The sequence below is a fragment of the Anas acuta genome, chromosome 9 (genome assembly GCF_963932015.1).
Source record: "Anas acuta chromosome 9, bAnaAcu1.1, whole genome shotgun sequence".
Classification (NCBI taxonomy): Eukaryota; Metazoa; Chordata; class Aves; order Anseriformes; family Anatidae; genus Anas; species Anas acuta.
The window spans coordinates 8,983,213-9,005,474 of record NC_088987.1 but is presented as its reverse complement, the minus strand read 5'-3'; the positions used below and the strand labels follow the sequence as shown (position 1 = coordinate 9,005,474).

The 22,262-nt window shown below is 46.1% G+C and overlaps 1 protein-coding gene and 1 long non-coding RNA gene across 7 annotated transcripts in view; both read right to left on the bottom strand.

Annotated features, from left to right (window-relative positions):
• SENP5 (SUMO specific peptidase 5) overlaps positions 1 to 17,781 on the bottom strand; it is a 64,497-nt gene extending 46,716 nt beyond the window's left edge. For 4 of the 6 annotated variants that reach the window (XR_011099271.1, XR_011099272.1, XM_068691816.1 and 1 more), the window contains exons 1-7: positions 17,644 to 17,781; positions 10,608 to 12,187; positions 7,086 to 7,191; positions 6,785 to 6,932; positions 6,104 to 6,151; positions 4,124 to 4,201; positions 1,365 to 1,502 (exon numbers count right to left, since the gene is read on the bottom strand). Coding sequence is in view for 4 of the 6 variants with exons in the window: in XM_068691816.1 (XP_068547917.1) it covers positions 1,365 to 1,502; positions 4,124 to 4,201; positions 6,104 to 6,151; positions 6,785 to 6,932; positions 7,086 to 7,191; positions 10,608 to 11,565 (1,476 nt within the window). In the remaining 2 variants the exon portion in view is untranslated. Of the gene's footprint in view, positions 1 to 1,364; positions 1,503 to 4,123; positions 4,202 to 6,103; positions 6,152 to 6,784; positions 6,933 to 7,085; positions 7,192 to 10,607; positions 12,188 to 12,687; positions 12,868 to 17,643 lie in introns of all 6 variants that reach the window. The other 2 variants (XM_068691817.1, XM_068691818.1) reach the window with 2 other exon arrangements.
• Positions 17,782 to 20,098: 2,317 nt separating this feature from the next.
• LOC137860952 (uncharacterized) lies at positions 20,099 to 22,262 on the bottom strand. The gene is made up of 2 exons (XR_011099273.1): positions 21,601 to 22,262; positions 20,099 to 20,813 (listed from the first exon to the last, which is right to left on the bottom strand). It is a non-coding gene; the product is annotated as an uncharacterized lncRNA (long non-coding RNA).

Sequence of the window (22,262 nt, the reverse complement as noted above, 5' to 3'; positions counted from 1 at the left end):
GTGCTGTCTCTCGACTTACTCAGCTGACACCAAGGCCTATATTTTCAGGATGATAGCCTTTTCCTGCCCAAATTTCGGTACAAAAAGCTTTGAGTTCTGCAGCTAATCAGCAAAGCCCCAGGGAATGTTTTAGTGACATACAGGAAAAAATAGTCTGACACGAGAGAAGGAAGCAAGACAAATGAGCCTCTGGTCTTGGGTTAAGCAAATCCTTCTCCTTCTCTGTAAACAGGCTGGTGGTTTATAGCACAATTTAAACACACTCCAGCACACTGAGGTTCACCTTAATGGGTGGACCACAGAGGAATTTTGGGTATTGACCCCCTACTCCCCAGAAAGGGCAAGAAGAAAAGTGTTTCATGTTCGTAAGACAATTAAGTCAATTAAGTGCAAATGCCTTGCCCTGAGAGGGATGGGAGAGGCCACATTGCAAGGCCACGGGAGAAACTGCAGGGCTGCTGAGAGGGCCTCCTGGTTTACGCAGCAGGTTCAGAAGCTAGAGAGCAGGAGGTCTCTCACTCCCCGAACAAACATCAGCTTCACCTTCAGCAAATGCCAGAAGGAAGCTCGTATCTTCATTCAGAAGTCCGAGCTGGGAACTCTCCCGGGTACAATAATTACTACTCTGCTGTAAGCCAACAACTACACACAGTTAAAAATAGAGGGCTGCTACATCAAACAAGCAATTAAGTCGACAAAATTAGCTTTTGTAAGAGGGTCATTACAATTCGCTAGTCCCAGCAAAAACTTCCTGACTGTTCTTCACAAGAAAGACTGATATTTTAACTCCAGCGTTCAGGTAGTAGCTTCAAAAGGTTGCAGGTTTATAATCAGAGGTACTCACCCTGTACTCGTGCGGACAGAGGAAAAAGGCAACACACTGTTAATAGCACAGTAACACATAAACCCCACTGGGCAGCACTATAGCATCTTCAGTCCTGTTCTCTCACCTAGGCAACCTCCTCCAAAAAAGGACCCCAGTTTGTCATTTCCTAAAGGCAAGCCCTTTTGCAGTTTAAAGAACTGCTCTTACTCTCCTCCTGACAACCTGCTTACCCACGGCCCTCGGCTTCAAGCTCCTGCTTTTGGTGGGAGTGACAAGACAGAGCAGTAAGAGGTGTGTGGACTACACAGTCAGGCTATTTAGGCAATATGCAATCTGACTTCAACTCCCTGGTGTGGATTCACTCTAGGACCCCCCAAATCTGTGCTTCAGATTCCTCCTCTGCAGAGCAAGCTGATTCTCATTTCACAGACAGCAGGACAGCAGACGTACTGCATTGAAAGTTTAAGAGAGAAAAGGAAAAGGGGGGTTGTTGGTTTAAGAAAACAGTTCAAACTTTGCCAACAGCTGCCACTCTTACCTCTACACAAAACTTAAAATGAATGCCTTGGGAATCATAAAATGAAATGATTCGACTGGGGATGTTCACAGTAATGAGGGACCAGTGGACTTCCAGGTGAATAGGAATTAACAGGAGAGTCTTTTTGAACAAGTCCACCTGGCAAGAAGAACAATACACATTAGAGACAATTCCAGAGGCACAACACAGCAAAGCATGCGATGAATCATACCCAGATCTCCTACCCACCCACCACCCCCTAACTGAAGCTCTTCAGTTCTCTTCCAGTACATTCCTCATGTTTCTCTCACACACAACTTATGAGCAGACACAAAAATAGTCAGAGCACAGAAAGTAGCTAAGGAGCACTGTACAGTACCAGAGCTAGTCACCACTGTGTTTGTGGCAAAAAGTCTGCTCACATTACGCTTCAACAACTGCGTTCAAGTGGGATTGCTTTTGAGTAACAATGGGAATGCAGCTGAGACTCAATAGGGGTTGGTCACATATCTCGGTAACGGCATTCCTGCAGCATGAATCCCACTGGCTTCACGAGATCTGCATCCCGGGTAGGTGACACATTGTGCAGCTGTGCTGACAAGCATCCCACAAACCCAGCAGGCTGGTAGAGCTCGACTCCCTCTGCCGTGAGGCAGGCTCTGTGCCTGGTCTGAGGAACGCAGGAGAGGAGTGCTCTGGTGAGCAGAGGAAGGGAGGGGGAGAAGACAAAGTAGATCCATGCCTCCCTGAACTTCATGCTGTAGCAGATGTACCGTGGCCAAAGGCAGGCAAATGAGGGAGAAGGTCTTAAAGTACAGAACAAGCAGATCAGATACAACACCCCCCGTGTCTGTCAGGCAGATGAGCCCTTATGCTTTTGGAAGCCAGTCAAGACAGGGCCTTTCATGATCTTCCTTCTTCCAGCTCTTCTCTAAATGGTTGTCTAATTGCTGGGTTTTTGGTGGTATAGTACAGAAAATAAGCAGAAACAGAATACTGAATTAAATTAACTCACCCAGTGGAAAGATTGCCTTTTTTTTTAAAGCACCGTGCAATTTGAACAGTACATAATTGCTGCACACTGGTACAAGGCAGGTCATTTGTAGGAAAGAAAAGTGTATTTTTTGAGTAGCAGCAGGAGGCAGAAGGCAGAAAAAGGTCTGAGCATTCACAGCAGTTACCAGCAGAGCCTTGCTCCCAACAGTGTGCTGATTGTCACAAGCATCCCTGCTCCCACCTACAGCAACTGCTTCCTGACCACACCACAGCACGCTCGGTACACAACGATCCATCATCCTCAGAGAGGAGAAGGAGATGTGAGCCAGCAGCAAGCCCGGCCCTCAAAGGAAAGCTGGAAGAAGACAGATGAACTACACCTTCTGTGATGTACAGCAACAGCAGAGCTCGGCTAAGCTCAAGAGTCCTCAAGTGGCCCTAGCTGAAGGATTGCTGCAGGCGTGCAAACCTGCAGCAGGAGAGTGGAAACAGGCAGCCAAGAGCTGGAAGAGTCTTTAATGAAGAGCCGGTGTACAGAAATGATGGTGGCAACCTGGAGTCGTGCCAGCGAGACAGCGCAGCGCCAGGTAGCTGACACGACAGCAGATCAGAGCAGGAGCATCAGTGTGCTCAGCAGCCAGGACAGACACGAGCAGGAGCTGTGGAAGCACAGCAGCTACAGGCAGAGGAGCACGTCTTTCTGGGCTCTGGCTGCCTGTGTCCCAGAAGAGCACGTTTATAGAGCCCGGAACAGTGCTCTTGCATGTTTGAAAAGCAGAAACAAGTTCTCCTTAATTGCACATTGCAGGATGAGGCAGTCTACTTGAATCCTTCCAAGGGAAACTCTCTAGCTCTTGTCCTTGCTTTAGAGAGTCCTCAGAAATTCAAGTATGAACGTCTTTAAGTAACTGTCCTGCTCTCATCTGGTCCCTCTCCAGCTGCAACATGAACACAGGCTCTGGTTCTGGAATCTACCTTCACTTCCTGGGTTTTAGACTGCTAGAGAGAACTTTTTTTTTTTAATCCTGCAGTAATAAGTACCAATATTCAGTGTCCCTTTAAAGAGGTTTTAATAAATTATATGAATAGATTTTATATTTGGATAATGAGTTCATCTCTACCATTTCACAGATGTGTGCTATTTAAGAGCTCCTGCAGAAAGATCATACATTCAAGCGTGGTCCTTGATTAGTCTTGCCTCATCTCCCACATTAGAAAGGACAAATGTTCACAGCAAAGAGTGCTGCTCTTTGTATTAGCTACCCCAGAAAATATTACAACCCCTGATATGGTGTGGGTTCCGGAAAGCAAGGCAAATTCTGTCCTCGTTATGAAAACGACAGCATGGCTTATTAATTATTGGTCTCTATTTTCTGCTAATACCTGCATATGTTACTCAGGAGTAAAAATTTTATTTTAACCAAACAATCCGAGCTTGAGATAAATGGAAGAAGCAAAATTAAGTTTGCTCTCTAGTAGATTAGTGTACCTGGCACTGTCAGGAGCAGTAAGAGATATTTCTTGCAGCTAAATTAACAGCTTGCATGAACATACACAAAGAGATAACCTACCACCGAAGATGAAGCTATTCAAAGTACAGTTTCACAACGTAAGCAAGCCAACTTGAACAGTATCACCCTACTGAGTCTAGTGACCACAGCTCGCTTTGTACAGCTCCTTTCCAAACCCATCCTTTCTAGATAACACATTGCTCCCAGTTTCAAGTTAGTGATTCAACCCATCCCCAAAAACCACAGCATTGACAACGTGGAGTTAAACGATACCTTTTTAGTCCATCGTTTTACCCCATTATATCCTTTGGTAACGAGCTGTCTATGAAAAAAGCTGTTAAAGAAATGAACCTAAAAAAGAGAGAGAGGAGGAATGAGCACAGAAATCTTCATGCACAGTCATTCCCCCTCCCCCAGGAGAATTTATATAAAACAACTTGCAATGAGGCATTATTTAATGCAGGTTTTTGAAACAGAACCCCAGTAGGGACAAACAGAGGCTTTGCCAAGCCTAAACTATCGCTGTTCTTCAGCAGACAAAGAAAGCAAGCTTTCTTTCCCCATAATATATGATGTGAGTCATTGCAGCATTTGTATTTACACTTTGATATCTCCAGGCATATCATGTTTAATTTTTTTTTGTTTGGGATGGGACCGGGAGTAAAACACCAGGACAAGGAGTTAGTTTTTGTTGTTCTTTGCAGGGATTAAGGAAGAGATCATTGGGCTGGCAAAATGGGGGTGGTGAAAAAGGGAGTAACTTTGGCTTCTAGTTGCTGGAAGCTCTGAGACTCAAAAAAAAAAAAGAAATCAAAATAAATTTCATCAAAACAGTTATGAGATTTAATCCAACAACATGGTCATTTGTATTCAACTACTATGACCAGCTCCAGACTTCAGACAAAAACTATATTGTGCTATTTAAAAGCATTTTTAAGTTAAACCACATCTGTTTTTTGAGTAACTAAAAACCTACGTTTATGGAAAAAAAAAAAGCAGACTTATGTTAAAAACAATTATTTAGCTCCAGGTTAACACTGTTATCCCCCATGCTTAGCTTCTTGCAATTACAGGAATGGATTAATACAAATGCAAAACTGCAACATCTGTTTTTGATAATTCTGCTAGTGTAGAGGTGGTAGAAGACTTGAGTTATTACTTTAAAAAAGTTAGAAAATTCAGCATCTGAAAATGCAGGCTAACAGCCATTAGCTATGCCAGCAGACTTCAAAACCACATTCTGAGGTACCAGCACAAAATCTCCCATGAGGATTTCAATTATGCACTATGAAGAAAAAGCAGACACAAGCAAACAGATACAATCTCCAATACCACAACCCTAGCGCACGCTCAGGAAGTACAGAGAATACTAATGAAGAATCACCATCACCACCAATCAAAGCAACAACGCTCTTTCTTCTGAGCTTGAAGATTTTAAGCGTTGGGTTCTGCAGAGCTCATCTAAAAATGGCTTTGTTTGGCTCTTCCTTTGTGGTCTCACCTGAAAATTGTTCAGCTCTACCAGTAAACAGATGGCTTTTTATAATTGCCGCTGCTGCAAATTTAGTGACAGAAGAGGGGGTTGTTGTTTTCTTTTCCTTTTTTTTTTTCTTTTTTTTTTTTTTTAAGTGCCACCAACAGTTAGACACTGCCGGTGGATAGCAGTAAACACGCTGCTGAGGATGCACAAACCTCAGCATGGAGCCACTCTGTGTCCATTCCTCTTCAGCAAGCAGACGGCAGAAGCAGTTTGAGCTGCTGTGGCCCCCACAACTGTGGGGTGGATGTGCACAAGCAGCGCATGTGCGTGGCTCAGATTCCACCCATTCATGGTCTGTCATCTCAGCAGAAATCTGTATTTAGTGGAAATTTCAGCTAAAACACCAGACTGGTGAACAAGGGCATAGATAAAGTGCTTTAGAAGCAGACAAGATGGAGACAGAAACCTTCAGGGGAGAAAGGACTGTGGGATGGGAGCAAACAGGGCACCTGCCTTCCACTGCAGGTCAGTAACATCAGGCTAGCACGGAAACCACCTGCAGAGCTAATGCAACAGATTCCTGAAACGAGTGGCAGCACTGAAAACTGTTTTAGTGCAGGGAAGGAAGAAAATTTGAACAACAGACAGCAACAAATTGTAATGGAACCACTCAGACCGTCACTGAGCTAAATCTCGATCCTGCACCTGAAATATTCAGCCCTTCCCTCTCAATCTCTCATTAGGCACATTCACATAAAAACAAAAACCCTCACCTTTTCAGGGACTGCATCCATTATGAGTTCACCATACATGTTAATTATCTGCAAGAGTTAGTAAATATTTGAGTACGTACAGAACAACTTCGTAAAACCCAAATTCGCAAGTTCCCATAAAAAGCAGGGCCTTCCCCACTTAAAGCAGCAATAAGGAGCCGAGCAATTACAGTAACATTCTGCTGCAGTCTGAAGGACAAGCGCTCTGGAACTAATAGTGGTCTGCCCAGAGAGAGACTCTGTAACTGGCTGCTTGAAGTCTGCTTCAATCTGAAATGCAGTTTAATTCAATTTAAGTGTACCAGTGCATGCCCTGGGAACTACAGCCTTCTTGGGTTTTTGGCTGGGGGCCAGCCTGCTGCTTCACTCTGCTGTTCTGCTTTTCTACTATTGAGCTTGGGGCCGGGGGGAGACCCTAAAACACATGTGGGTAGCCATTATTTTCTCAAAATAGTGCGGTATCATTTCTGCAAAAGGAAGCAGCTTAGCTGTGACACCTCCTGTCTTCCAGGCTTGTAACCACGATTACTGCACTCGCCCTTATAAAAGCTGCTCCCCATGTTCTTTAATTTCTCAAGTAAGGGGAGCAGACCTATAATGTAGAAGGTGAGCAACTGACACCCTGACATAAAAGGGCTAAAAAAGGGGTAAAGAGCCACGTAAACACCGAGCATCTCTGACCTGGTCATTCAGCCAGTTCTGGCCTTCCAGTGTAGCTAAATCGTCCATATCTAGCATGTGCTTATTATAGAAGACCCGGAAATTGCAAGTGGAGGTTTTTGGATGTTTTTCCCGATACTTCATGATTTCCCTGGTGATAAAAGGTTTTCTAAAACGGGATTGAAGAGGCAGAAAAAAGTAAGTCAATGTCAAGGTCATATCAAACAAACTTCTAATCCTTAAGGTGTTAGACACGGAGCACGCGGTAGCAATGCAAGCAATTTGTCCTTTATAAAGTCAAGAACGTGATACTGCTACACACCTATGGGAGAAATCTTCATTAAAGACTTCTTTTAATCTTCCCATGACATCTTTTTCACAGAGTGGAACTAAACTGCCATACTTCTTCATAACTTCATCTAGGAATCCTTTAAATACACCAGAAAAATGAAAGCACAAACATGTGAAAAAGAAAAAAAGAAAAAAGAAAAAAAAATGCAAGCTCTGATAAAGTAGTCACTCCCTCCTAGTATGAGCAGCAATGGTTCTGCACCCAACCAACAGACAGCATCGCACATGGTAAGTATATGTTAAAAAAGGGAAAGAAACAAGTTCAAATTGGCAACATAAATAACAGCGGGATTGGGGGGAGGAGGACAAAAATAAAGAGGCAGAAATCTGATCATTCAGCTTTTAGAGGAAAAGATCAGACCCCATTCATGCCACATACACACATATCTACATCAAACTAATTATACCAGTACTATGAAGAGAATCCAGCCCACTGCCTGTTTCAATTAGCATCTTAAATAATTTTACCACAACATGAAGAGCTATCAGTTTCTGCAACAGTTCTCATTGAAAAGCCAGTTCCTTCTCCTTATGGCATGCAGAATTACTTTCCTCAAATGCTAACAGCCCTGGTCTGCAGAGTGTTTGCAGGGTTCAGCTCCCCTGACACCAGCATTACAAACAGAAGGGACACCAGCCAGACCCCAGCAAGGCTAACTCATTCACCCCAGTGTCCTAGTGCCTTTGTTTGGGAAAGCACTGGACAACCCTAACACCAAAACTAAAAGATATTAGCTGGAAATTAACCAAGAGATGACTATTGGACTATTTTTTCCCCCCAAAAAACCTCAAACCCAACAACTAGGAAATATATATATTCTTTTTCCCCTCAGACAATACTAGAACAGCGGAGACACAAATCCCACCCAAGCATCCAAAACTAATTTTAGAATGAAAGAGAACAGAAAGCAGGATTTCAACACTTACTAGTGAAGAAGGGAATAAAAGACCAAGTTCTGCAGCTCTCTGAAAATGAACTTCCAAATGCAGCAGAGAACATGTGTTGCATGTACAGAGGGAAAGCTGGATGTGAGAACAGAGCCCAGGGAAATTGCACTAGCCCAAATTCCAGTACCCTTCTCGGGCCTGGGTGTGAGGGATAGGGTATCCCTGGGTGCTGCAGTACGTGCCTAGCTCTCTACTTACTAAGACTCTAAGGATATTTCCTGGAAACTTTCAAAGATCAGTATGGGAAGAAGCAAGATGAGAAACACCTGACAGAAAGAACTGCCAGGAGAACTGCTGTAAGGGAAGAACAAAAAAGAAAGGAGAGAGACCAAGACCAAAACACAGAGAGGCAGGAAAAGCAGCGGAGATAGAGCAAAAACTACACCTGGAGGCGTTACAGAAGGAAGGGAGGCTTAAAGGTTGAGAGCAGGCAACAAGAAAGCATCCTTCACGAGGAGATACCCTTCCCTGCAACTCTGCCACTCACTTACCTACAACTTTTATCCCTTACATCTTAGTAGACTGTGACAGGAAGGGTATTTCTCACTGATTAGAAGTCTACATAAAAAGATGCATGGGACTTTTAAGTGTACATCGTTCTCTTAATACATAAAACATTAAAAAGCTGTTTGTTCATACTCACAAAAAGGATTGTTCTCATAGTTACACCTCAGAGTAGCAGAGCTCTAGGAGACCTCTAATTCTGACCTCATTTGAGCTGGTGTAACCGTGAGTAACTCGAGGAGGAAAATATGGAGTTCAGCTCTGATACAAGACCATACAAGCATTACAAAGAGGATTTACCAGAGCCCTGTTTGATACCTAACAGTACCTCAGAACGCACTAAATGCTGCTGCCCATTAACATCCATGGTCAGCCGCTACACAGGAATTCAAAACTCAAGAGCATCTACCCTAGAATGGCTGCCAGGATCTTTTAGGTATGCAGTTAATTCTTAAAAACACTCCCAAACACACAAAGAAATTATGTACAGTTATACCAAAACTACAATATTTTGTAAGTTTTCAGCTGGGAGGACTGAGAAGCATGAACGTGTAGATAACACAGACCTGGTGTCAGCCCTCAGAGAAGAGCCCCCAGCTGTGAGGAAAATGGGAACCTACTTCCATTGAGAAGCTAGGTAAGAATTCTCTTAAAATTGCCAAAAAGTGAGAAAGTATAGTGCATTTGCTGGCTTTTTTGTTTCCTTCTTTTTGTTTTTCTGAAGCTATTCAGGCCTCCCACAAACAGGAACACGATGGCCTATCAGACCCCAAAACTTTAACCTTGAACTACCCTGATACAAGCTGGGTTCTTGACTGTTACAGAAGGACAACATCCCTTTTTCTGCTGGACAAACTTCAGAACTCCGTTGCAGAAGTGGTCTGCTTGCTGTGGCACCACAGATTTTCCTCAGTTTTTTAAACAATGCCTGGTCCTCGCTGGATCACGTGAAGTCAGTCAGAGAAAATCCCACACTAACTTGCAGGTAAGGAAAGCTAAATCACGTTCTGAGGTCCAAAGTGTCCTTCTTCGCGTTGTGCTTTAGGGATTCACTTGCACATTTGCAGGGGAGGGAAAGGCAGAGTGCTAGGCAAGGATAAAAAGGAGGGCAGAAAAATGAGAGCACGTCAAACTTGAAGCAGTCCCTTTAACACTAGCTGACACTAGCTGCAGGTTTGTGGGAATTTACAAAGCCTGCTTCTCCAAAGGAGGACTTCAGGCATCAGAAGCCTGCTGAACTTGAACACTGTACTAAAGGTAGTAGGTGGCACATCACCTTACTTTGCTACTCCTTACTATGTGCATAGTATGCCGGTATACATAGCTAAGACACCAATTGCTATTTTTACCATGATCCACGTTAGAAACTATCAAATACTGCACGCTCAGCACTGCCTAAAAAAATCCCAAAGCCTTTCTACTAAGCCTCTGCTCCAGAGAGACTAGTTCTGCCTTTTTAGAAAAATGTTCTTTAAGAAGATTCATTCAACCTACTTCACAAACAATCATGGGGAAAACCACTTGACAATGACCAATACTTGGCTCTTAAAACCTGGGTTAATGAAATTACATGAGTTAGTTTCAGACAGAGCAAAAGGTAAGTGAAAAACACCAGAAGGAAGTATTAGAACACTAAGGGTTTTCAAATACCAAGTTAGGAACAATAATTAACAACCATTTAAAAAAATTGGAAGTTTCAACCCTGTATCATCTTCTGAAACCACATGATAAGAGACATGTAAAGTGTCTACCAACGATTTTCCACAAAGATTCCAATTCAATTACATTGCATTCTCTAAATGAAAAGCAGAGGCATTATCCACCTATCCCTCACAAACAGCTTATCAGATAAGCATTAATTTGGCCCTCATGCAGTTCTCCCCTCTAAAGCCTCATTTCATTGAGCGTTATGCTAAGTGCCTTTTACAATGCAAAACAAGGCTCTATTTCAATAAAGGAATGAAAGCAACATGTGAACTCCACGAGGCATCCAGCAGTTTTCAGCAACTCCCGGGAGCCCAAAGATGTGTAAAAGGTATACCACAAAGCCACGTTGCCAACTGCTCGTCGGCCACCCCAGAAGCTTTCTGACTGTTCCTTTTGCCTCCCTTCTGAGTTCCTGATTTCAGTCCTGTGCTTTCCGGGGAAGGCTCCTCAAGAGGACTTTTACAGTACGGGTGATCGAGTAACTTTGCACTAAAAACGTCCAGGTTTAAGGAGCCCTCCACTTCCATTTGGCTAGAGTTGTCCTCATTTTGTGCCAGCTCCATGGAGGAAGGTCCATTTGCAAAATTGTCACTGACAGCAGAATCCTGCAAGGAGGACTGTAGCAGCAGCAGTCCTTCCACACCTATAATTTCACTTGGCTCTGCATCATCTTGACCCGAAACAGCCATTTCCTTGCCTGTCACAGAGATCAACGTGTCAGAGGAATGATCCTCTGCCAGAACCTCAGCCGTCTCCACACCAGGCAAGGTCCCTGCCTCCGGAGAGGCTCCAGCAGGCGGTGCGGGCAGCACAGCAGCAGCAGCACCATCCTGCCCCGCGGATCCCGGCTCCTCAGAACCCAGCTGGGCACACGGCAACACATCCTGCACACAGCAGGTCTCAGGTGCACGTACTTCCTTCTCCTCGCCTGCAGATTTGGGTGTATTATTGTTCATATCTGATAGGCTGTACCGGTTCCAAAGACGGTCACTTTTAGATTTCCAGTAGGAAAACCAACTACACAATCCACCTTCGAAATCCCGCTGGAACGTCTCTCGATGGTCCCTTGTAACTTTCTCCACCCACCTCGGCTTGATTTTTCTCAGTTTGCAGGTTTTGCCTCTTGCTCGAAGTTCTGGGGATTTTCTAATTCTATACCGAAATTTAACCATAGAAAGTTTCTTATGCATCATAAATAAAGATCTCTTTTTTACAGTATTATGGCTAAATTTGGACCTCTTTCTGGTTGTCAAGGGGCCACAAGTTCCATTCCACTCCTTTTGCAACAGCATTTCCTTTTATAGTTGTTGAAAACTACCAGGACTGTGTTGCCCACACCATTATTGCTTTCTTCCACGCTATATACAGAGCCACCTTTCTTTACAGGTAATTCAGCACCATGCTGTGTACCACATGAGACATAATGGATATTGCCAGAGATGCTATTAAGAGTAGCGCCAGTTTCTAATTCTTTGTTCAAGGGATCTTCACTCTGAAAGGATTCATTGTTGAGTTTTCTTACCGCTTCTCCAGATGGGCTTTCAGCTCTCTGATAGGGACAGGATCTTTCTGCCCTTGGTATTTTTGTAAGGAAAGCTCTATGGGTCTACAGCAGGTTTTTGATAAATTTCTGCATTTAGATGCACATCAGGAGCCAACCTGCTTGGGAGCTCAAGAGCCTTCCTTTTGCACTGCAGGCTTCCGTACAGTTTGTCGTGATTTAAGCTCACAATTAGCTGAGCACTCTGTCTTTTCTTCTTAGCTAGGAAAAATGGCCTTTGGAAGCAGCATTTCCCAAGCTCCCCAAATCCAGTGGTGCACCTTCTAGACTGGGCCAGCAACTGACTTCTTTTCAGAAGCAAATTTCTTCTGTGTTTTTTCATTTTTCTGCTGCATTATGATCTTGAAAATCAGCTGAAAGAATAAGGGAAATGAATTCAGAGTTATCTGGACTGTAACATAATAGCAAAACACCCAGGCACATTCCTCAGGCAACAAGCCTATCTAAAATTCCACCCGTCCTCCAAACACTGTCCCACGTTCCCGAGGACATTCTCACTCACAGCAAAAGAGGGAAAAAAAAAAAAAAAAGGCAATAATTTCAATGGCTCGTGTGTAAACAGCCTCTCCTCATTTACCTTCCCTTGAGGTAAAGCAATAAAGAGGTAATCCCCACCCAGCCCACACTCCCAAATGTAATTTCTGACTCTGGCCTGAGGTTAAGCCTCGTTCAGTACCCACGTTGCAGAGCAGGCACAATTAACTAACTTTCCTCAAAAGGCTTTTCCAAAACACAATTCTGAAGTCCACGTTAGCCAACAAGTGCGTGCAGGTACCTGACTCCATCCCCTTGCACAAACACTGACTTGTGCAACAAAAGCCAGCAGCACTCTGAGGACACTTGGCACACTCACACAAATCCTTCCCGTAAGGGACCGGCAGGGTCCGTGCTGCCACCCCAGAAATTCTCCTGCTCTGACTCCACGAAGAAGGGCACAGCTCCCTCTTTGAAGTGGTTCCTTGGTGTTTACAGGAACAGCACGCTCCAGCAGACAGCAAAGCCATCGGCTGCTACAGCCGGGTGTATCTCTGCACTAACCAAGCAGAACTCCAGTTAATCACCTTAAAATACCCTTCCCAATAAAAACCCGCGTCTCGGCGTGTGCAGTAAGGATCTATCTCCCACTGCACGGGAGCGTAAAGCCTGCAAGGCAATATATATTCATCCTCCCTGCACGGCACCCAGTTAATAGGCTAAAAGCATTAACTCGAAGGTGGAAGTATCCCGAAGGGGAAGGCATCAGCCAGACACGCTACGGGATGGTGCATGCGAGCTGCTGCAGCCCAACCAAGTACATCGTGTCCTGTATTTTAGTACAGTTTGTGTTTTTCTCAAGTCCAGAAATGGACTTTGCCCTCCCCTCCTCTAACCCCCTGATGCTGACTTGCAGACTGTTATTACAAGTTTTTTCCATAGCCACATCTACCTCAAGCATGACATGCATGTGCTGTCTAGCTGAGAAGAAAGCAGCTTATCCATGGAAATAAAGCGTTAACACTTGGACTTAGAGGTGAATAGGAATGCCAGGCACCTGCAAAAACAGGTATTTAAAGTCAAGCTTGAGAAGCTCTTCATTTTTTCACCCTACTAATCTCATATGTAAACAGGAGGTGACAATTTTTTAGTTTGTTTATTTTTGTGGAGGGGTGGGAGGGTAACAGGAAGGCCATGGGGATAAAGGACATCATTTAGGACTCAGGTGAGGCATTCCCACCACACAAAGCAGTCAGAAGTCGCTACCTGCAACTCCAGGCAGAAGCAGGCTACCTCTGCTGACAGCGATGTGATGTGCAGGACCTGATGTGCACAGCGTCATGGCGTGAATGCCGCAATGGTGCCTAGCTCTTTTGTAACCCTGCTAATCACCACACAATTTCGTTATCATAGAAAAAATCAGGACATAACATTCCATCCAGCCCATTTTCTCACACTTGCTCTTCGAGCACTTGCTTATTACTCCACACCAGATCCAGTTCACGCCTGCTTTTACGCCACAAACTCCACACGTCTGCCGATCGTGCACGTTACCTACAAAACATTCAAGTTGCCCCAGCGAGCACCCGCCAAACCACGTTCTTGCGAGGACAGCTTATTCCAGCCACACTTCCCAGGTGAAGCAAACCAACCCAGCGAGATCACTGCGAACCCAACAGCGCCACATATACGAGGGGCTCCTGCTGGCGCCGTGAGTCTCGAGCACTCCAGGAAGAGCCCAGCACATGGAGATGCCCGTGCCACGGCTTCTCAGTCTCAGTAACACGTGCACTCACCCAGTAACATACCTGCTGGTTTTTAAGAACACTCTTGAAGGGTTTGGGGTCTCTGCATCCTTCCTTTGTCTCTCACAGCAGAGTCCAACGAGAAGCATCCCCTCCAGACACCACCTCAGGTGCAGAGGCAGGCTGAGCAGCTGCTGGCTTTCTGGGCAGCTCGGGGATTACTCAGGGCCGAAATGCCTACAGCTGCCATTGTTTTACCCATGTGGGAAAAATACTCGGCTAGATCCTAGCAAAGATAAGCCCTGGCAACAAAAAGAACCCGAGGCAAACTTGCATTGTGAGGCAACAGCGGTGCCACAGGTTCAGTGCAATCAATTGCAAAAGCAATCGAAATGGCTCATTTATGTATTAGTGTCACGAAATCAAGCCTTAAACTGCAACAAAGACAGACCTCAGGGAAGCTCCTCTGCCCACCTGTTCCTCTGCTTCGCGTTATAACTGAGATTGTTAAAGAAATGCTTGACATTACAGCTCAGATGATTAAAAACATTTCATGCTTCTCTGTGATGCAGACACCAATTTCTCTACATTTAAAGCTGTGTGAAAAAGATTCTGCCTAAAAACAGGGAGAAGAGTCTGATTATGCCATTTTACACAAGCAAACTTTTCCTGCCATCCCGTCTCCTTTTTCAAACACAATCAATGTGGAGTTTGGATTCCTTTAAAGCAAAGGCCTCCGAGGAGCAGTTAATCCCAGTCCTAGGAGCTGAAACAGTTCACTTTGCTAATAGCTGTATTACTTCGAGTGACAAAAGATAATCCATCCGCAAATATTTCATTAAAAGGTGCTGCTTGACGAACGTACTTTCCGTCAGTGCTACGAGAGTATTACTGATTTTACTTGGCAATGTAAACCAGCAAGGCAAAAGCACAGCTTCAAAGCGCTCTGCTAGGAAAGCAACTGAAACAAACGATGCAAGACCCAAAACAAAGCAAGCACCTCCCGAAGTTTAAGGACCTGAAGAAGTCACTTCTTTGCCTCATACACTGGCACAGGTGAAGAACCTCAGAATTCAGGACCCTTTCACCATCAGATGAGTCATTTGGCTAGGAAAAGCCACACCTTCGCTACACAGGGATGCTGCCAAGTCCATACCAGCAGAGTCTCAAATCCAGAAAATCCCCAGCTGTGTATCTTCCAAAGACAATAAGTGTAAGAAATTGACTGTCGTTAGTCCTCACCCTTTCAGCTGTGCCTGGCATACCATCTGCAAATGATTAACTGTAACAAGGCACAATCTCTTTTGCACTACATGAGGACAATCCCGAACAGCTCCAGCTCTGTACCGATGGTGGACTCTGGTTACACACGTGCCCTGCGCTCACAACTTTTAAAAACAGACTTGGGAGCCCCTCAGTACTTCAGTTTTCAGAACAGAGAATTATCCCAAAAGCTCTTGGTAAGCTACAAGAGAGCATAACTTTATGTCAACGTGACATAAAACTGGCCTAAAGCTCCCTGAACACCTGCACAAAGCGGGATGAAAGGCCCTTGATCCTACACTCAGTAACACAGATCTGTGTTACATTTTCATGAGAGCAATTAACAGCACACTCCATTTGCAACTTATATGGTTGCAGCCTCGAGTGAAATCAGATACTGGGAAGGATCCTACACGTTCACATCCTTCGGCAGTTTTAAACCTGTTGCAGTTTAACTACTAATTAATCCTTGGCAGTTTTAGAAAGTCCAGGTTTTACCTAAAAGGCACAAACACAAACAGGAAAGGCAGCCCCAGGCACTGCTGCTACCAGCCCTCTAACCAAAGGCTTCTCGCTGCCACCTGAAGCAGCAGAGCAGGGGAACCTTCTGTCCGTGCACACAGCTCCAGCAGCACAGCTGCGAGGGGTGTAGGTGGCAGCGAGCATCAGATGGAGGCACGTGTAGCAGGTAACTCAGTCACAGGCAGCTTGCTAACTCCTGGTATTGCTATTCAAAGCGTAGACAACAATTCAGAGTGTAGGCTTGTTTTGAAGAGCATCAGTAAGGTAAACAAGGCCAACAGCCTTGGGCGCGCTGCTTTGCGTGGGCACGAGTAACTCAGGCACCGCCTGCTGCCACAGGAGGCTGCGGCTCCTTCAGGCACTCCGCGAGCCCAGCTTTTCCCCGGGGAGATGTGGGGCAGGCTCTCAAGGACAGGCGATGAATAGGAAGGAGAGCAGCCGGAGCTGGAGAGCTGCGCAAGGTGCCCTCCCTCCCCCACCGGCATCCAGCGCTGGAAAGAGAGAGAGGAAGCTGGGCAGAGCGTCTCTCGAAACCACGGCGAGGCCAGAAGTGAGCTGGTACGGTCAGGAAGCCTGAAATGGCTCAGTTACCACACGCAGAAGCAATGCGGGTTCACAGCACCGGGAACTATCCCCTCCCTGCTTTCTGTTCTGACCCGCTCAGCACATTTTGGTGACTGCTATCCAAACAGTCAGTTTTGTCCCAGAGGTGAAACGAGCTCCGGGGTAACACACTTTGACAAAACCTAACGTATTAACGCAGGGCCGTGCAGAAGTTGCCAAAGTCCAAGCTGACCAGCTCCCGGTGGGGCAGGGCAGGGCGTGGATGGAGCTGGTGACCCGTTGTCATAGGCAGCCACCGCAAGGCTTCAGTGCTCACGGTTGGTTTGGTCTCTTCTCTTCCCTTCCCTGAACCACAGCTTTCGGGAACTACCCCACAATCTCACCCAATTGGCTACACACCTGCTAAATTTATTCCTGGCAAGATTTTTTTTTTTTTTTTTAAGTTTATTTATGGCAACATCCTCCTTTAGGTAAAACTAGATTAGCGGAGATACGCATGTCAGATAAAGTAGCACTTAAGAGCAATACTGTCAAAACCCAGGATGATGAAAGAGCAAAATTAAAGAGTCCAAGGTTACTTTTGCACAAACAAGGCACGAGGACGTTTTTAATCTTCAGTTTTCAGGTGGATTCTAAAGAAACATCACTCAAACCTCGTCCTCTCCTTCCTGAACACCCCTGCAAAGCGGGAGCACAGCAGCGGCTGAAATAAACCCACCAGGCTTTTTCACCCGAGCCTCGTGAAGGGGACGGGAACTGGCATTTCAGCCAAGGTCCCAGCACGTGTGTGGGGTCTCCCTGACTTTTTCCCCGAGCCTCTCCTTAAAACACACGCACATCTTTGCCAGTGTTAAAGACATCTCCCCCCGGCTTGGTGAAGAAAATGAATTTTTAGCGATGCACGGACAGGTAAGAGCGAAGGTGAGGCTTCTCCCAAGGGCGACCGGCTCCTCCTCACAGCTCCAAGCCTGTGGACCGGAGCGGGTTTGCTGAGGCGATGGCGGCGGGGAGGGCAGGGCTGAAACCGAAGCCCGGGGGCAGGGGCTGTGCCCAGGGGCCGCTACGGGATGAAACAGCCTCACCCCGAGCCCCGTCCCGCAGCCGCCCTCCTCCCCCAGCGCCCCGAGGGCTCTGCCGGGCCTCCGCCTCCCTTCCCCCCAGCACCGCGGGGCCGGCCCCAGCGCCGCGAACCCAGCGGGGCTGAGCCGCTCCGGGCTCCCCGCAGCCCGGCCTCGCCTCACCTCTGCCCGCCGGTGCCTCCCGCCGCATCCCGGCCTCCGCCACCAAGGCCTCGGCTCCCGGCTCCGCTCCGCTCCGCCCCGCCGGGCCCGAGCGCCCTGCGCCGGCGCCGCCGCGTCAGCCCTGCGACGGGGCGGGGGGCACGGGCGGCCGGGGAGCACCGCGCCTGCGCCCGGCAGCTGGGGCCGGGACCGGGAACAGGAACGGGGCCGGTTGGGGACCCGGAGGGACCAGGCAGGGCCACTCGGGAAGGGCCCGGGCCCAGGTGGGGCCGCGGCCGCCTCACTCCCTGCCGCAGCTGAGGGCGATGCTGCTGGAGGGCGGGGGACGCGGCCTGCAGGGTGTCCCCTCCTCAGCAGGACGCCTTAGGCGCCTTTTTTTCTTAATAAACATTGAGGTCGTCATCCTCAATGTGTTTGTGAAAAATAAAATAAAACACCAAAACTTAGAGTTCTTCTGTAGTTAACTCCCATCGCACCATAACTTGATTCCCTTGTAGTTACACCTATCACACTGTTGAGTTCCTTTGTAGTTATTCCCACCACACCATAACATCAAGAGTTTCCTTGTAGTTACTCCCACCACACCATAATTTGAGGAATTCTCTCTCTTGTAGTTCTTCCCACCACACTGTAACATCAGGAGTTTCCTTGTAGTTACTCCCATCACACCATAACTTGATCCCCTTGTAGTTACACCTATCACACCGTTGAGTTCCTTTGTAGTTACTCCCACCACACTCTAACATCAGGAGTTTCCTTGTAGTTACTCCCACCACACCATAATTTGAGGAGTTCTCTCTCTTGTAGTTCCTCCCACCACACCATAACATCAGGAGCTCCCTTGCAGCTCCTCCAGCCCTAGCAGCCCGACAAAACCACCCAGCCTGCAACCAAAGATCCTTCCCCTGGCTGTGGTGGGGGCGGTGGGATTTGTGCCCTTCCCTGGGCGCCTGCTGTGGGGCACTTCACATCTCTGCATCCCGCTTCCCCTTCCTGAAGAACGGGGAAGAACATACTGCCTGTTTTGGCTGCTGTGCTGTGTTACGGAGGTGTCATGAAAGCGGGAAGTGCACCAAAGCCATTTTTGCTGCTGGGCGGAGAAAGGTTGCACTTCCTCTCACTCCTCTCACTGGGTAGTCCCTTTGAGGAGAAGCTGAAGGAATTTCACCAAAAAAAAAAAAAAAAAAAAAAAAAAAAAAAAAAAAAGCACTGAAGCAGGGAAAATTGGGAAACAGCCACGATGCATCATTTTTGCTAAAAGTCTGTAGAACGTGAACTATTTTGTGATCATGCAGTATCCATTATGCTGTGCATTCCTCCAGGAATTGCAGTATCCAGGCCATGGGTTGTGAAATTCTATAACAAAGAAATAAAAAAAAAAAGGGATATGGAAGACAATGCGGTAACGCACCAAACAGAACAGAACAGTCAGTGCCAGACTGAGAGTTGCTGGCTTTTATTTGTTTGTTTGAAAAAATGTCCAGGCCAGCTCTCTCATTAAATACCGTGCTTTCCTAAGCAACCATTTGCTCTTCCTGTACAGTAAATCCAGCCAGAGATGGGCTAAGCATTTTCAGAGCACCAGGATGAGTCCTCTGGCCTTTATGAAACACACAGTAAACTGGGTGCACAATGCAAGACTCAGGCTGCGAAGGTAAAACAGGAATATAATAAATGGAAAGAGGATTCCTCCCCCAACCCATTGCAGTGCTGCTGTGTTCTCTGGCTCTCTAATAGCACCTCTGCACTTGAGTCGTGGCCTGACCCAGGCGATCATTAGTACCGTCTACTTCAGGCACTTGAGGCACATAAATGAGAGCCCAAGTTCATGAGATCCTCTTAAAAATCATGATTTGACTTTCTAATTTTTTTCTTCTTTTACAAGCCTTCTGGTTTTGCTTGTGAGGATCAGTCTTATCAGGTTTCTGCTTCCTCCCTGTCCACGAGGGCTAGTAGCAGATCTTTAAAAACTGGAAGCTGAGATTCTCAGATGAGTAAACACTGTAAACTGCACGCTGTAAACACTGAGGCTTTAAGGAATGCATGAAAGACATGAGACTTGTGAAAATTAATAAATAAATAAAAGGCAGACTTGGCAATGTTGACAGAAAGGACTGAATACCAACTGCATTACTGCAACATTTTTGTGGCCAAACTTGCAGCCTCAATGTTTTAATGATGGGAGACTTTACTGCATTTAACAGAAGCCTGGATTTGATTCTCTCAGAATAAAAGGGCCTTTGAACACTTTGTAAATGCAGCTTCCTGGCTTCATTGATCACTGACACAAACACCAGAACTAAATCTCCTACTTCTTGAGCTAAAGCACCAATCTTGCTAATTTGGGCAGCAGTGAGCCTGGATAGGAAGCAGCTGCTGGAAAAAGGCATGTAGCATGAGCTGAACCAGTTAGCTGCCATGCGTGTCGTGTAGCCAAGCAAGAATACAGCCAAGGTAAATCTTCATATAACCATGTTTTATTTGGAGGCTGCTAACAGTCAGTCTGAATTCACAAAAGAATGCAAACAGCCACATCAGGAAACTCAGCAAAAGACTGTTCAAACTGGTGGGGTTTTAGAAGGAAAACGAAAATTTTCTTTGTTGTCACTGCCTCCTTTTCCACTTCTGAATAGGAATAAAGTTAAGGACCACTCTTGCACATTCCATAGCTTCAAGTTGCGATGGAAAGACCATACTGGCAGAAATACCCATACATCTCAGCACATACTTGACAATAGAGACATTGGAAGGATTGTTCTTAAATTACAACAAAGCAAAAAAGCTTTTAAAAAAGGTACATTCACAGCAAGCAAACTCTAAACTGAATGCAGCTATGGACAACAGAGCATTGGCTACTCCTTGGGCCATGCTCTGGGAAGTCTGAAGTTTCTCCAGACTTTTCGATGTTAATCCTGTATCATAGCAATACAAGAGGTGTGAAGGAAGCGATACTGAAACAGAAATAACCCAGACTCCTCTGTGAGGAAGCATCTTCACAACATAATCTTGTCTTTGTGCTTTCAGCCCCTGCCCAGTTGCTGAAGAGATTTTCGAGCAGTCGGAGCAGCTCTGTCCCTGCTGCTGGCTCCCCCGCGGCCACCTCACATGCTCGTCCTCTGCCCTGTTTGCTCAGCTTGCCCTTCCTGTCAAGGACGAGTGCACAGCAGCTCCTGATAAAAAAAGATCACTTCAGCATATCTCAGAGGCAAATCTCCTACCATTCAAACAATGGCTTCTGTCTCACAGTTAACAAAAAGCAGTCTTTCCTTTTCCTTCAAATTAGTGGCTTAATAAAGCTTAAGCTCTCTGTCACTATCCATGTATTACACTGACTGGCATTTTTGAAACACCAAGAGGGCCTTGGCTGTGATCCCACATCACCGTTTGATAGGTGCAAACTTTACCTAAGAGGCTGTGAAATTTCCAGCAGCTCATCTCACCTACATCCCGGTTACCTGACGCAAGGGCTGGCAACCTAATGTATGCAGTAAACTCTGACTCAGATCTCCGAAGTGACTGGGTTTAAAACAAACAAACAAAAACCAACCAAACACCATCAACAACAAAAAAACACCACTGCTTTTTCAGAGCAGCCTCCTCATAGCTGGCTTCAATCTCAGTGTGTGCTCTGTGCCTGCACAATTAATTCAAGGGAACTTCTGGCCGATGTGTGGGTGAGGGGATCTCTGACATTTCTATCATTGCAGGGTGAATTTTTCAGTTCCTCTTTTGTGACCATAACCCAATTATGTAAATACAGTTAGATTTTAGAGTAGAAAACCACTCTCACTTGTACATTTACACTAATTTTGAATATCTGTACTTTCATAGTTACAACACTGACAAGGATTCCAGAGGGAAGGATAATCTTCTTGAAGGAGAAAGGAAGCTTAGTGATCAAGGATGACATGCATTAACACTGCTCCACAACAACCCCCTAGCCTGAACCTCCTGTACCTGGCATTTCAGGGCACTGCTTCACCCCACAACAACCACCAGCACTTGTCAGTTGGAGGCTATTGCCTCTGTTGTCCAGGCTGTAGGGCAGAAAATACTTCTGTTCCCGGTCTACCTTACATGCAAGTCAGAATAGCTCAGGCCACCTCCATCAGCTGCCCAGCATTGTGCTGAAGAATGAAGAGCCACAGCCCATCAGCTCAGCTGTGGATCTCTGAGTGCCCTCAAACAGGTGGGAGCTGTAAATGGGAGCAGTAAAGCTCCAAACCTTTCTTGCTGCTTGCAAAGCGAACAAGTTTCCACACCTGGTGCTTTTCAGATCTCACTCTACAGGACACGGACAGGGCTGCTTCCCTGCCCTGCAGGCATGTTTTGAAAACAAGTGGATTGAAGTCAACAGGCCCTAGAGATAGCTGTAAAAGGGACTGTGCAAGTGAAAGAAAGGCGCCCTTAACAGAGTGTTTAGCTTCCGACTTGAATACTCCGTAATTATATCTTGCTGTTTGCCTGCACTGCACAGACCAGAGCTCACTGAGACCGCGGATAAACTATATTTAAACTCGCTCTTGCAGGTACCACAGGCAGTGTTGTCATGGCACCAAACCAGCGCAGGCTGCAGAGCCCACTTGTGGAACAGAAGCTGTGCAGGTGACTGCGCTGCG